At 43.8% G+C, this 15,958-nt stretch overlaps 1 protein-coding gene across 6 annotated transcripts; it reads left to right on the forward strand.

Annotated features, from left to right (window-relative positions):
* Positions 1–6,777: 6,777 nt before the first annotated feature.
* Positions 6,778–12,199, forward strand: LOC127006788 (zinc finger protein 716-like). Of its 6 annotated transcripts, none has more exons than XM_050877105.1 (3): positions 6,827–6,912; positions 8,094–8,282; positions 10,008–12,199. In XM_050877105.1, the coding sequence occupies exon 3, from the start codon at positions 10,028–10,030 to the stop codon at positions 11,840–11,842; it is 1,815 nt and encodes a 604-aa protein (XP_050733062.1). In that variant the 5' UTR covers positions 6,827–6,912; positions 8,094–8,282; positions 10,008–10,027; the 3' UTR covers positions 11,843–12,199. The 6 variants fall into 6 exon arrangements, with proteins under 6 accessions (XP_050733059.1, XP_050733060.1, XP_050733062.1 ...); XM_050877106.1 differs by lacking the exon at positions 6,827–6,912 and adding an exon at positions 6,934–6,950; XM_050877107.1 differs by lacking the exon at positions 6,827–6,912 and adding an exon at positions 9,470–9,523 and having other exon boundaries at positions 6,969–8,282.
* The last annotated feature ends 3,759 nt before the right edge of the window (positions 12,200–15,958 follow it).

Below are 15,958 nucleotides of genomic sequence, written 5' to 3' on the forward strand. Positions count from 1 at the left end.
TGGATAGATAGATAGATAGAAAAATAGATAGAGAGATAGATAGAGATAGATAGATAGATAGAGTATAAGGAAAATAAGAGAAAAAATAGTAAGTGTAAAATAAATAAAGAAAAAATTACAGAAATCGATAAGGGAAAAAAAATATTAAAAAGGGAAGACAGAGAGAAACGAAGAATAGATTAATGAAGAGAGAGAGAGAGAGAGAGAGAGAGAGAGAGAGAGAGAGAGAGAGAGAGAGAGAGAGAGAGAGAGAGAGAGAGAGAGAGAGAGAGAGAGAGAGAGAGAGAGAGAGAGAGAGAAACACAGCCATAATAATAATTTCAATAAAAGCAGGGAACACACACACATGAAGAATCGTTTTAATCATTAGTAGTGTGTGTGTGTGTGTGTGTGTGTGTGTGTGTGTGTGTGTGTGTGTGATGCAAGAGAGAGGGATGAGCCAACATGAAAAATACAAATAATACAAACAAAATAAAACCAAATTAATTACTAGACATATAAATCGTGCCATACAAACAACGGCAACCAAAGAGCAACGAGGCAATAAATAATGGACGAAAAAAGACACGTTTGAAACTAACAATTAAACGCCAAAAAAAAAAGAAGAGAAAACAATTAATTAGGAGGGTTAGGATAGGACAGGACAGGACAGGACAGGAGAGAGAGAGAGAGAGAGAGAGAGAGAGAGAGAGAGAGAGAGAGAGAGAGAGAGAGAGAGAGAGAGAGAGAGAGAGTATGCAACCCTTTACACTTTAGCAATCTCAACCTCTCTTCAACACACACACACACACACACACACACACACACACACACACACACACACAGCCCACTCCACTCCATGCACATACCAGAAGCAGACCACTCAGCACCCCCCACTCAGATCCCACTCATATCCCCCCCCCCCCACCGCTCGCCCCCCTTCAAGCACACTTTCCAGCATAAATCACCCCTAATGACCCTCTCTCACGACACACGCAGAGATAATTACCCCAACAAGCATTAAACCACCCAATTAGGTCGACGTTTCCCCCCCCCCCCCTCCTCATCATCAATGGTACTCTTCCTCCTCCTCCTCCTCCTCCTCCTCCTCTCTTCATTTCCCCCTTTTCTCATTCTCTCATTTCCTCGTTTCAGAATGTTTGTTTGTTCCTGTCTCTCTCTCTCTCTTCTTGCATATTGTTGTGAATCAGAAAAAGAAGAAAATAACAAAAACAAGAATCAGAACACGTAGAACATGAACGTGAATATCAACAACAGTAATAATAATAATAATAATAATAATAATAATAATAATAATAATAATAATAATAATAATAATAATGAGAGAGAGAGAGAGAGAGAGAGAGAGAGAGAGAGAGAGAGAGAGAGAGAGAGAGAGAGAGAGAGAGAGAGAGAGAGAGAGAGAGAGAGAGAGAGAGAGAGAGAGAGAGAGAGAGAGAGAGAGAGAGAGAGAGAGAGAGAGAGAGAGAGAGAGAGAGAGAGAAGCAGGAAGATGCTGTTGTGGAGGAAGAGGAGGAGGAGGAGGAGGAAGAATAAGAGAGGCAGACAAGGGAAAAAAAGTCGTTCTGTCTTAAGCTTATCTTGCCAGACAGGACGCAGCCGAGTGAGAGGAGGAAGAGGAGGTGACGCAGGAGGAGGAGGAGGAGGAGGAGGAGGAAGAGGAGGAGGAGATGGTGGTGGTGGAGGGGAAAAGGAATGAATGATAGAGGGAAGAGGTAGAGAGAGAGGGGAATAAAGGAGGAGGAGGAGGAAGAGGAGGAGGAGGAGGAGGGGGGATGGTGGTGGTGGAGGGGAAGAGGAATGAATGCAACGAAGGGAGGAGGAGGAGGAGGAGGAGGAGGAGGAGGACAGTTGAGGGGGAGGAGAAACGAAAAAGAAAACGGGAATAAGAGGACAAGGAGGAGGACGAAGAGGAGGAAAGGGAAGAGAAAAAGGAAAAGAAAGGAGATAAAACAGAAGAGGGTGCAGAGAACAGAAGGAATTAGCGACACACACAAACAAGTTAAGCACATAAGGAGGAGAGGAAAGAGGCGATAAAGAGGAGAGGAAGGAGAGGGAGAGAGAAGGGACGTGAGGGAAGGACTTGACTGACGTTTAGAGGAAGGAAGAAGGAAAGAAAAAAAAAGAAGGAAGGAAAGAAAGAAGAAAAGAAAGATAAACAAAAGGAAAATACGAAGAGAATGCGGAAGAAAAAAAATAGGAGATAAAGAAAATAGGAATGAAGGAAGGGAAAAAAAATGGACGAATGAGTGAAGAAATGAAGAATATAAAAACAATAAGAATACGAAAAAATAAAAACAGAGGAAACAGGAAAGAAAGAAGGGAAAGAAAGCATGAATAAATGATGGAATGAAGAACGAAAGCAAGAAATATACAAAAAATGCGAAATTAAAATGAAACAAAAACAATATAAAACAAAAATCAACAACACGAGAAACACTGCAACACAACAAAAACAACAGGCAGTAAAAAATAAACAAAAACAAAACATAAAAAACAAAACAACACAAGAAAACACCACCACCACTACCACCATCACCACTAACAAGCAACACAATCCCTTCCTCCTCCTCTTTTAACGCCCCGCAACACTCCGCGGCAACACACGATTAGATCCTTCCCAAACACCGCGGCGGCGCTAATGAGTCGCTAATGGCCCCAGTCAATCACCTGAAGGAGTAATTAATGACGTAATGAACCCGTGCAGTGTGGGAAGCCAAGGTTAAGTAATGGAGCACGGGGGAGGAGGAGGAGGAGGAGGAGGAGGGGAAGGAAGAGGAAGAAGAGGAAGGAGGCAGGTGAGAAAGAAGAGGAAGGGAAGGGAATCGCAAAGAGAAGAGATGGAAGAGAGAGAAAGGCAAAGAAGTAAAACAGGAAACGATATGAGGAAGGGAAAGGGATGGAAGGGAAGGGAAGGGAAGTAAGATGTAAGAGGAAGAAGGGAAAAGAAGGGAAGAGAGAAAAGCGAAGGAAAAAAGCGAAGGGAAATGAGAAGAAATAAAAAAGAAAGGAAGTATATTATAAAGGGAAGGAAAGGAGGGAATAGGAATAAGGAAAGTAAGCGATAAAAGGAGGAAAAAGAGAAGTTCAAAGTGGAAGGGAAACAAGGCTAAGGTAAGTAGGGTAAGGTAAGGAAGAGAAGTAAGGGAAGTGGACTAATTTATAATAAGGTAAGAGCAGGTACAGGTAGGAAGCAGAAGGGAGGGAGACAAATATAAAAATGAGGAACAAAAGGGAGCAAAAGTAAATAACAAAACAGGTACAGTAGATACGGAAACGAGGTACAGGTAAGGTAAGGTGTTAATTGAGGAAGTAAGGTCATGAAGAGGAGATAATTACGAGCAGGGGAGGTAAAACTGAGGGTAGGAGAGAGGTAAGCACATAAGCAGGTAGGAAGGCATTAGGAAAGGGAGGAAGAGGTGAAAGGTAAGTAGGAGGGAGGAAAGGGGGAGGGAGATAAGCAGGAAGGCAGGTGTGTGATAGATGGATGAGAGAACGTGAGGGGTAGAGGGAAGGTGATCTCAAGGTGAACTGCACTAGGCGATCTTACCTGCCTATGTATTACTATGGATATTCTCGATGCATGATTAAGGAGAGTGATGGAGGAGAAGGGAGGAGGAGGGAAGGGAAGGGAAGAGAGGAGAGGAGAAAAAGAGGAAGGTAAGGGAAGAGAAGAGAGGAGAGGAGAAAGAGAGGAAGGAGAAGGGATAGCATGATGGGAAAAGGAGAAAATGGAAAGGGAGGAGAAGGAAGGAGATGAGGAAGAGAAGAAGAAACGAATAAGTAACAAATGTGGGAAGAGACGAAAAAAGGGGGGAACGAAGGGAAGGAAAAGGAGTAGTATGAGAAAGTGAAGAAGGAAGGAAGAAAGGAGGAGAAATGGGAAGTATAGGAGAACAGAGGATGGTAGTAGTGGTAGTGGTAGTAGTAGTAGTAGTAGTAGTAGTAGTAGTAGTAGTAGTAGTAGTAGTAGTAGCAGCAGCAGCAGCAGCAGCAGCAGTAGTAGTAGTAGTAGTAGTAGTAGTAGTAGTAGTAGTAGTAGTAGTAGTAGTAGTAGTTGTATTCGACCCGATGGCTGCCTGTCACCGTGAGCTGCCCCTGGAAGCCGCCCACCACAGGAACGAGCAGAAGACAAGGGCATATACGGTGAAAGAATCCAACATGTGTATCAGGGAAGCTTCACTCCCCCTCGTCTTACCCACATCCGGCGGGATGGGTCCCAGGGCCCGATGCTTCTACTCACGACTCGCAGAACTGATCTCAGAAAAGAAGCATCAGCCAAGGAGTCACGTTGTCGCCTGGATGAGGTGTCGCCTCTCGTTCTCCCTGCTCAGGTCGGCCATCCTATGTCTCTGGGGCACAAGACACTCTGGCCCAAAAGCCACCAACATCTCCAATATGGACTATGAGGCCACAGTGGCGGAAAGTGAACTTAGGGTGGGTCGGGAGTGACATGAGTAGGGAAGGAAAGGGAGATCTGGACGCAATAGGTGATAGGGTGTTATGTAAAGATTTAGTGCTAAGCAGTATCAGTGATATGGTTGGATGCCGCAGTCACTAGCGAACAGAGTTGGGGCTAATGACCTCCAAGCTATGGAGCCCTCCATGATTATGTGCCAGGAAAATAAACATAAGTGGAGGTATCTTTTATGTATTAGCAGTAGTAGTAGTAGTAGTAGTAGTAGTAGTAGTAGTAGTAGCAGTAGTAGTAGTAGTAGTAGTTTAGATATTATTTTTGTTTAGGTCGTTATTGCAGTCGTTACCAATATATTTATTTTCTCTTAGCTTTCCATCATCGACTCTTCCCTAATTCAAAAAACGCACAAACAACCTTTTTTTTATATAGGTGAGGGACGTGCGATAGCCCATAACAGTACAAAGACATTAATCCGGCGTTGTGTTATAGTTGTTGTAGTTGCAAGCCATTGCTTGCTGCGCTCATACACCATTTTTTCTTCGCCTCACACACACACACACACACACACACACACACACACACACACACACACACACACAGCCTCATCAAATATGTATTGCCTAAGCAGATACACCTTCCCGGAAATCTATGCTGCATTAATACTGGGTGTGAGCGGCGCCCAGGGACCCCCGCTCAGCTTATACCACCGAGCCGGCTAAGTGATTTTCATGGCTTTTAGTATCGCTCAGAATAGTAGAAAGTGTTTTGTCCACGCACAGGTAAGGTAAGGTAAGGTATGGTAAGGTAAGGTAAGGTAAGGTAAGGTAAGGTAAGGTAAGGTGAGATAAGGTAAGGTAAGTTAAGGTTAGGTAAATTAAGGTTAGGTTAGGTTAGGTTAAGTAAGGTAAAGTAAGGGGAGGGGAGATGCATACAGGTAATGTCAAGGGGTGAGAAGGAGGAGGAGAAGGGAGGGAGACAACTATAACTGGGAGGAGCAGAGAGAAAGGTAAAAAGCAACGGTGGATATTTCGCTGTGAGGAGGTAAATCTATTCACTTGTTCGTTCATGTTCTCCGCCTGACCTCGGACTGGACGTAAACAAAAATTGATAAAAGGTGAGATACAAGTAAATGAATGAATGAAATCGTTACTCTGTCATTCCGGCGCGCTGATACAGGACGAATTAAAAGTTACGGTATATGTTTCGCTGTGAAGAAGATTGTGTGCAGGTAAATCTAATGCTCGTTCGTTCATGTTCTTCGCCTGACTTTGGTTTGCACGGTGGCACGTAAACTAAAATTGATAAAAGGTGAAATACAAGTAAATAAATAAATGAAAGCGTTATTCGGTAGTTCCCGCACGGTGATGCAAGATGAAATGAAAGTAACGGGGTATGTTTTGATGTAAAGAAGACTGTGTGGAGGTAAATCTACTCCTAAATTAAACTAACTTAACCTGACCTAACCTGAAATCTAATACTCGCGCGTTCGTGTTGTCCAGCTGACTTCGGCTTGGGCGGTGCCACGTAAACAAAAAGATGAAGAGTGAAATACGAGTAAATAAATAAATGAAATCGTTCCTCGGTGATTCCAGTGCAGTGTTACACGAGGAAATAACTAACGGGGGATATTTTACTGTAAAGAAAACTGTGTGGAGATAAATCTAGTACTCGTTCGTTCATGTTCTCCGCCAAACTTGGGCTTGGGCGGTGTAAACAAAAACTGATCACATGAAAAACAAGTAAATGAATAAATAAAATCGTGTGGTGCGAGCGTCATTAATTTCGTGACTTGAAAAATGTAAAATGCATATACAAATATCCCTTTCGAAATGTATGCTCATTCAGATGACATTAATGTAGTTCCGTGAAATTCTAAATGCGGATGAAGGTATGGATGTGGGGGTATGGTGTGGGTATGGGTGAAGGTGTATGGGTGAGGGTGTGGGTGAGGGCGTGGGTGAGGGTGTTGACGTGGGCGTGGGGTGTATGGGAGTGGGTGAGGGTGTGGGCGTGGGGGTGGGGGGGGCGTGGGTGAGGGTGTGGGCGTGGGTGTGGGCGTAGGTGTGGGGGTGGGCGTAAGTGAGGGTGTGGGCTTGGGCGTGGGGGGTGGCGTGGGGGGGGGTGCCTACTAACCTAAACTAATCTAATCGTAGGCACCTAAGGACCCACGCAGAGAAGGATAACGAAAAACATTCATGAGGAAGTCATCCGTTATGTAGGAGTTACGAGCGAACGATACAAGTGCGGCGCCAGGTTACGATGTTAACACTAGCTCTCAATGGGAAACTTATCATATTAACTACGTAACATCTAAATTCTCAAGGGAACTACAAAAATATCCCATACGTTATGAAGGATGTAGTCAGTAACCGCCTTCCAAGCCAAGACCAGGACCAAGAACCAGAATGTAAACAAACTCGCCGCTCCGCGCCAGCTCCCCCGTGCTGACTGTGCTGCCTCCCACCCACTGCTCTCAGCACCAGCATGTGACTTGGGTGAGGTCTCAGCGTTTCTGCAGGACATAAAACCGTCAGTGAGTTTGGTTTTAACGTCCCTGAGCCACTGTACAGTTCCCGTTGCTTCCAGAGAGGTCGCAGGAGTGGAGCAACACCACCACTCCTTTCAGCCCCGGGGTGAAAATTTGAGGACCCTTAAGCCCCGTTCACACTGTGCCGACTCTGGGCCACGACAACCCAGCGACTCGGGGTATACGAGGTCTTGGGTGTGAAAGGGTCGCACATCGTCGGAAAGAGGTCTAGAAACGATCGCCGGATGCTAATTCAGTACAGTGTGAAGGGGGCCTAAAAGTTGCTGGGTTGTCATGGCCCAGAGTCGGCAGAGTGTGAATGGCACACTCCACCCTCGTATTCATACCTCACGGCTTGAACAATATGGCAGCCAATTTGACAGCTAAGACCACGAAAACTGGCTTCACTCGCCAGTACAGCGCGCTCGGTGCTGTGGGCTTCTCCACCCTTATTACCTCCATGGCCGCACTACATTACCACCTGTCATCCTCGTCCATGTAGCTATCCAGTCTACTTTTAAAGAAACCTATCATCCCTGCACTCACTATGTGATTGCTTAGTCTATTCCATTCCCCCACAACCCTATTACTAAACCAAAGCTTGCCTATTTCCCTCCTAAATCAATACTTTTCTAATTTAAATCCATTACTGCATGTTCTATCCTGCTGGCTAATTCTCAGTACTTTACTTATATCGCCTTTCTTGTAACCCTTGACCCATTTGAATACTTCTATCAGATCTCCCCGCACTCTTCGTCTTTCTAGTGAATGTAAGTTGAGATGTTTCAGCCTATCTTGATATGGGAGGTTCCTCAGTCCCTGAATCATCTTGGTCATCCTCCTCTGAACTGATTCTAGCAAGTTGATGTCCATTCTGTAGTGTGGGCACCAAAACTGGACAGCATAATCCAGTTTTGGTGCCCACACTACAGAATGGACATCAACTTGCTGGAAAGTAAGCAAAGTAAATACTTACAATATGGATTATTTTTAGTCTCTGAATGCAGTGCAGTAACAAATGACTTCCAGAAAATATAAGGGAGGTTGTGGGAGGCGAAGACCCCCCGTGAAGGGAGCCGAGATGGTCGAAGCCCCCCCCCCCCCCATTCAACAGGTTATGTAAGGCTAGATTAGTTTAAATTTATTCAGCATGCAGTGTGGGCTGGTGGAAATGCACAGCGTGGAATGGGACAAGGCGCCAGCAGGAGTGGTCTGCCGTGAAGATGAATGGCCAACACTGTGGCATACATCGTCAGTCCATCATGACCCGGGATCCATTTATAAACTAACAGAAACCCATCTTGACGTGACAGATAATAATCTACAACCCCTAAAATAGTAAGCTATTACCACAACACAGTAACCTATCACCAATAAAATGGTAAAACACTATGTATATATCGACAAAAGCCCATCAACCTGAAAGAGATTAACCTATCGCCACTGAAATAGTAACCTATCATCACCGATCCCTCAATCCCCGAATAGTAACCCATCATCTCTAAACTAGCAGAAAGTTGTAAGGCCAAAATTTTTTGAAGCAATTTTAGTTAAAAAAAGATATACTCCACTTGCCAAAACATAAATATATTATTCATATTTTCATGATTTGCAAACCTTTTCAATTTTTCCATTGATCAAGTGCTAAGGGGAATGAAGCAGCATAAGCCTAGATCAATCATTTTAGAAAATCTTTTTAAGTAGCAAGCAGTCACTCCCAGAAAATGAAGTTCAGTTCAACCTCAACATCCACGTATTTGAATATCCACATGTAAACATATGAAGCACATAAAGAACACCACACCATTGCTATCTCAATGGACCATATTGGCTATACAGGCAGCGCCACACATAGCCACTCAGTGACTGTCAAAGCACCGAGTTCAAGTTATAGACTAGAGTGCGTCTGAGGGTGACTTTGGGATACACCACTTTGTTGCCGTCACTGCTCCAAGCCGACGACTGCACACACTTCACTCCGACACAATTTCCTGACACTACTATTTGTCATGAAGAAAAACTGAGGCCAACATCATCTTCCAGTCTTTTCACACTGGGACGTATCCTATCCCACATAATCAGAAGTGTGCCAAACCAGGAACCGTTCTTAATAAAATATATTGTGATGTAAAGAAGATGAGCAATGAGGATGAGAAGCCAAGTATGTAGGAGAAAATGTTTGTGCACCATTTTACTTAACCCTCATTTTCGTATATTTTTACTTACTTTACAGTAACAAATTTTTTCCAAAGCAATGCAAAATTTCCTCAGGAAGACAATGCTGATCTCACTTTTTCTTCATGTCAAATAGTAGTGTCAGGAAATCGGGTAGGAGTGAAGTGTGTGCAGTCGCTGGCTTGGAGTGGTGGCGGCACCAAGGCGGTGTATCCCGAGCCAGCCTCAGACACACTCTAGTCTATAACTTGAACTCTATGGAATGTACTGCTTTGAAAGTTCATCGAGTGGCCACGTGTGGTGCTTTCTGAATAGCCAATATGGTCCATTCTTAATGTGATGAATTTCAGCTTTAACAGACTTTTGGGCCAGTCCAGTAAGAGGGGATTTTCAGAACAAGTTTGGTAAGTCACCACACATAACGAAAAATTACGATATGTGACAACTGTATGTGGGTAGATGCTCAGGCCAACTAAACATTATCCGAGCTCCTGTTATGGCTCATTTAGTATTTGTATAGTCTGTAGGAGTAGAATCACTACAGCAGTTGCCACCCAGCCCCTTTTATGGCTTTTTCTTTTGACACAGTGGTTATATACATGGGCAGTGCAGCTTAGTTTTGCCCAGACTATCATATCTGTTTGGAGAAGTTCAGGAATAGAAAACCATGGCATTTCAGGTTCAACAAAATACAGTAAGGCCAAATAGCATGACTTTGGAAACACGAGTCTGCTTACCGTACCTACTGGATAGTTTGTGTGGAATATTTTGCAGCTTGAAATGCTTATGAATGACAGTTAATTGATCTTGCACTCATTAGGACCAGTCTTATTACACAGGACATTATGGATCTTCCACTGTCACTCATTTTGGTTAATTGCTCAACAGAGACTGGCCAGAGCAGAGTGATGGACCACCACAAAGAGCAGTCGGAGAGTCAGCTGAAAGATACAAGCAAGCAAGCTGCCACACCACTGCCACAAATGAGTCAGGCAGCTGAGGAGGAGGATCCCCTGGAGGCTACACAAGAGGAGAAACTGTTCCATGTCCTACAGCCTCTCCATTTTTTTGAACCCAAGAATGAACAGCAGCCTCTCCACTTCCCAGAACCCAACAATGAACTGACAACCAAAACAGATCAAGACTTTATAATTGAACAAAATGTTTCACGATTCTTACCCAAGAGATTTGTACGATACTTTGCGGCACCTAAATCAAGTGTTTCCAGTGATTTAATTTTAACATCACAATTCTTACCCAAGAGATTTGTACGATACTTTGCGGCACCTAAATCAAGTGTTTCTGGTGACCTAACTTACAATACAATTACTTTTAGACCTGTAAATGAGGATGTGAATGATTTGTATGGTGCATCAGAGCATTTAACAACTCCCATACCTGACATTTCCTCTGTTGAGTTATATGATGACAGCGCCACTTTCCAACCCCAATCAAATCTTCCCAGTGACTTAACATACAACGCAGATCCTCTAAACCCAAAATACGAGGATGTAAATGATTCCAGTGGTGCATCAGAGCATTTAACAACTCCCGTACCTGACGTTTCCTCGGTTGAATTGTATGACGACAGCACTACTTTCCAACCTATTTTCTGTGATGTGATAGAGGAAAGGCAGCAGGAACCAGTGGCTAAGGAGGAGGGAGAGACTAAGAGGGATGCCGTTTCCTATGCTGAATTAGATGATTGTCACAGTGTTCCTTTCCAGCCCATTTTCTGTGATGTAAAAGAATGGCAGACTAAGGCTCGTCGAAACAAAAGAGGGAGAGACAAGGGAACAGACGAGGGAGAGGAACAGATTAAAAAGACTCGGGTTTATAAAAGAAAAAGAGGCAAGAAAACAGAGGACGGAGAGAAACAGACAAAGAAAGCAACAAGAGGGAAGAGAAAAAAAGGTGAGAAAACAGCTGTAAAGAGAGAGAACCAAACTAAGGAGGCTTCAGGCTGGAAAAGACCCAAGGACAAGAGGACACAGAGGGTAGAGGACATGCCTAGATGTGAGGAGTGTGGGAAAGTTTTCACGCAAAAGAGGAACCTGATCCGCCATCGCTCCCTGCACAACCAAGAAAAGCCATACCTGTGCCAAGAGTGTGGGAAGAAGTTCGCCAAGTCCTACTACCTCAAGAACCACCTCCTTACCCACTCCAACACCAAGAACCACCACTGCGCTGACTGTGGCTCGTCCTTCACCACCAAGAGCGACCTTAACAAGCACGCCAGGATTCACAGCCTCAATAGGGACTACGAGTGTCACATCTGCTACATGACTTTCTACCGCAAGGACATACTCAACCAACACCTGCTCTCCCACAACAGTCAGCAAGTGCATGTCTGTGAGGAGTGTGGGAAGCAGTTCACCTTGGAGAAGTACCTCACCTTACACATGCTGGTGCACACGCGGATGAAGCACTACACCTGCGAGACCTGCAGCCGAGAGTTCTCCCGCAAGTCAGACCTCAACCGCCATAAACGCATACACCAGGAGGACAAACGCTTCACATGCGACATCTGTGGCAGGAAATTCAGAGCCAAGTACACTCTGAAGAACCACATCAGAACCCACCTGTACGGAACTAAAGACCTGGAGTGTGGAGCTAAAGACCTGGAGTGTGGAACTAAAGACCTGGAGTGTGAGGTGTGTGACATGAGGTTTGACAAAGCCAACACCTTAAAAGTACACAAGGCAAAGATCCACTTCATCTAGCTAGGCTGTCTGCCCCATCAGGAAGTGCTGAGTGTGGTGCTGTTCACAAAGGGAGTCAGGAATCTCTTCTCATGATCATTTTCATCTCAATTTTTTGGGTGAATTTCAGTTTGTTTGAAACATCATGTACAACCTACATGAAAATTTGTAACACATATACCTATATATTTTTACACAGGAATCATTGAAAAAAATTATCTCAAGAATCATTCCTTAAGTTACGTCTTAGTCATTAACAATCGGCAGAAATACTTTAGACCTAAGGATAATTTATTCCGTACAATATTACCTTATTTATTTTTTCCAATTTATATATAATACTATTTTGTACCTAAAAATAAATTGCATTTTGTAATATCCCTCAGCATTCATTTCTACAGCCAACTAGTATATAACAACTGAGATTTTATCAGCAAGCACTGGAGTAGTAACAATATTTTGCAAAGATAAAAAATATGTGCCCAAACTTCCTCTAGTGTTGGAGCTCAGTCAGGGTCGACCTGTGACTGAAACAAGTGCATGGAAAGGGTCTCACATCAACAGGCAAGACTAGGAATAGATGTGATGCTAAAAGGGAGTGCATGAATCACCTCAGAAGAGTAAAGACGCAGTGAAATGTACTTAACTAAACGTAATGCAAATATGCTATAACAGATTAAGCAGATACAATGTAAGGACACAGGTGAAGCCTTGTACCTTTCTTCAAACTTTCATGCCTTTTTTTTTTTTTTTTTTTTTTAGAACAAAGGAGGCAGCTCAAGGGCACAACAAAAAAGAAAACAATAATAAAAAAAAAGCCCGCTACTCGCTGCTCCTAAAAAAGAATCATAAGAGGTGGCCGAAAGAGGGGTCAATTTTTTACTTTATGCAGCTTCTCTTTTCTCCCTGCTGCCTTTCCAACCACTCCTTTCCCTTCTACTCCTCCTCCACATAGTTCTTCCTTTACCACTATTCATTTCCTTTCTCCTCCTCCTCCATACAGCTCTCCTTTTCCTCCTGCTTTCCTTTCTTTTCCTCCTTCACACAACTTTCCTTTTTCCTCCTGCCTTCCTTTCCCACACACATACACACATACACACCTCTCCTCCTACTCCTTCATCCAGTTTTCATTTTCCTCTTGTCTTTCTTTCCCACTATTCCTTGCCTTCCTCCTTCCACACACCCCGCCGCCTCCTCCTCCTCCTCCTCCTCCACACGGCCTTCAAATCTTCCCTGGACGCGGCCTGGGAAGCAATGGGTCCCCAGCGGTCCATTTTTATGTTAGTAACTCACCATTATCGCTCTCACTCCACGGGCCAGTTAAAACAGACGGGCTGCCCCCCACAACCTAGCTCCCCTCTCCCTCTCCCCTCCCGCCTCCCCCTCACATCTTAACTCCTCTTTCTCTCTCTCCCCTTTTGTCCCTGCCCTCCCCACTCCTTCAGCCCTTCTCCCCCCTTACTCCCTCTCGCATCTTGGCTCCCCTATCCCTCCCCTCCCCTTTATTCCCCTCTTCTTCCCTACCTCCCCTCTCCCCCTCCCCTCTCTAAATACTCCCCCTATTCCTCACTTCTCTTCACACTTCCCAATACTCTCATTCTACTTCTCTTTTCCCCTTCCTTCATATCTTTTGTTCTTCCTCTTCTAACTCTCCCTTTTATCTCTGTTCCCTCTGCTTCCTCCTTCTCCTTCTGACGTTGGTGCATATATTTCTTCCTTCCCTCGTTTTCTTCATTATAACGTCGTTTCTAGGAGGCAAGTACACGAATTATTTCTCTTCTCAGTTCATCGGGTATAATCTTACACTTGGTCTCTCTCTCTCTCTCTCTCTCGCCAACACGTTCATTTGCATGCATTAATAATTTTGCCGCGGGACAGACCACTCGCTCGCCTCCAAGTACCTAAGTGTTATTCATCCGCCGAGCAAGTATTTACATATTTACTCATGCAAAACCAATACACTCTCCTGTTTACGCGCGCGGTGTGTCTGCCTGTCGGTCGGTCTGTCTGTCTGTTTACATTCCTCGCGTCCGATCCCAAGTGTCACAGGTAAGATAGTTGCAGACAGGTTAATTAAGGCCCAGGTGAGTGTTCCCTAAATCTCCCATACCTGGCCACGCCCTTCCATAACCCGTACAGGTGAGCCCCTTAATGAAGATGTCCCCGGGTGCAGAGACGGCGGGGAGGAGAGGGGAAGGGATTCTTTTTGCCTCCTAACCTAACCCCCCTCCGCCCCCCCTCTCCCCCCTCCAACGAATGGCCAGGTAAGGGGTTTATCTGATCCCCTTGCAGGCATTCGGTAGTCCAGGTGATTAAAAGAGAGATTTAAAGGCCCCAGAGTCGGTTTGGGGAATGAGTTGTTTCGCTCTTCGCTGTATAAATTGTTTCCTTTTAAATCGTTTTCTGGCGTTTTTTTGTGTGTTATTTTTATGCTAATGATTTATTCTTCGCGTAATTGCTAAGGAAGATTTATGGAAGGCGCAGAGTTGGGTTGAGTCGGTACGAGAATGTTTGTTTTCGTTTTCTCTTTTTCGTGCTTGTTTTGTTTCTTGCATAAAATTGTTTGTTCCCATCAGCTAATTTTTATTTTGTATTTTTTTCTTCCATAAACAAACTAATTCTTTTCCCATACTAGTTCATTTATTTATGGAGTCGGTATACGAGGTTGTTGTTGTGCTGTTGAGTTTCTGGCATTGTTTCTTATATATAACTGTTTGTTCCTATAAGCTTTTTTCATTTTTTTCCCGGTAAATAAACTACTTCTTTTACTCTACTGTTTCTTCCATAATTTTCTTCCCATAAGGCATTAGCAATTTTTTTTATACATACTTTTTGATCTGTGCATAATCCACTTATTTTCCAATACTGTTTCTTGCATTAATTTGTTTAGATAATCTTTTTTTTTTTAAGCAAACAAGCTAATTATTTTCCCATACTAGTTCTTTTCCCGTCACCTTCATCTCCATAACTTTATATAAATTTTTCCCTCGCCAACACTTTTCTATGTAAGACAATTTTGCAAACCTCATAAACACGTAACTTTTTTTTCCCGTGTTCGTTCATTTATATTATCTAGCGCTTTCACTATTACGTACATTTTCACCTCTCTTTACGCTATACATATATTTTCCCCGCCAATACCCTTATCATAAGTTACTATTCCCTCCACACAGAGTTTATTTGCATATAATTTCTCTTGCAAACTTTTCGTGAGCAACTTTTTTTCTGCGTATTATTTCACTTATACTTATTGTTCCCACTTCATCTCCACCTCCTTTACGCCGAGTTATTTTCCCGCCAACATCTTTTTCTTAAGCTATTCCCGGGCGAGTGTATTTATTACGTTGTATATATCGCGTCCTATCTCTCTCTTCACGCTACGTTTCAGTTCGCATAATTTCGTTTCTTTCAGGCACGTTTCACAGCGCCTCGTAGTAATGCTTCTTCTTCTTAAACCTGTGTGTGTCTGTACTGTTTCACTCGTGGTTTTGAAAGGCAATCTCGTGTGTGTGTGTGTGTGTGTGTGTGTGTGTGTGTGTTTCCTCAGGCGTTCTCCGTTATTTAGTCCCTGGCGTCCATTTCCTTAACATTCTCTCTACAGTTAGGTTCCTTACGCTAACTATAGGCTTCGTACAGACACTAAATTAGCCCAGAAGCCTCGCCTCCTCCCTCACCCTCCCTTCAAGGTAAAATAGACTCCTCTTCAGCCTCCTTTCACCCAACAAGTCAATTCCCATAGCTATGAATAAGGGGCCAAGGCTTCTGGGTCAGTTTAGTTCAGTTGGCGGGGCGAAGTATAGCCTTTGTAACGGCACTTCTGTCACTAGTATTTTCCCTAAGAATTCTGCTCCTGTATTTTTATTTCTCTAAGTTTTGCAGATTTTATACAGCAGGGTTTTTAATTCTCAATGTTTTCTTTACTGAATGACAGGAGTCAGTGTATATACATATCGTCGACTTCATATGCTGTCATTTCCACAAACCGTCGACTTACTATAAAAAAAAGTGTTAACTCTTTCTTTCTCCCTCCTGTCTCCTGTCTCTCCCTCCCTCTCCTTCTCCCCCTTTTCCTTCCACTGTCCCCTCATCCTCCCACAAGTCCAATACACCCCCCACCCCCTTCTTCCCCTAATGATG

Source organism: Eriocheir sinensis, chromosome 33, assembly GCF_024679095.1.
Source record: "Eriocheir sinensis breed Jianghai 21 chromosome 33, ASM2467909v1, whole genome shotgun sequence".
NCBI classification, from domain to species: Eukaryota; Metazoa; Arthropoda; class Malacostraca; order Decapoda; family Varunidae; genus Eriocheir; species Eriocheir sinensis.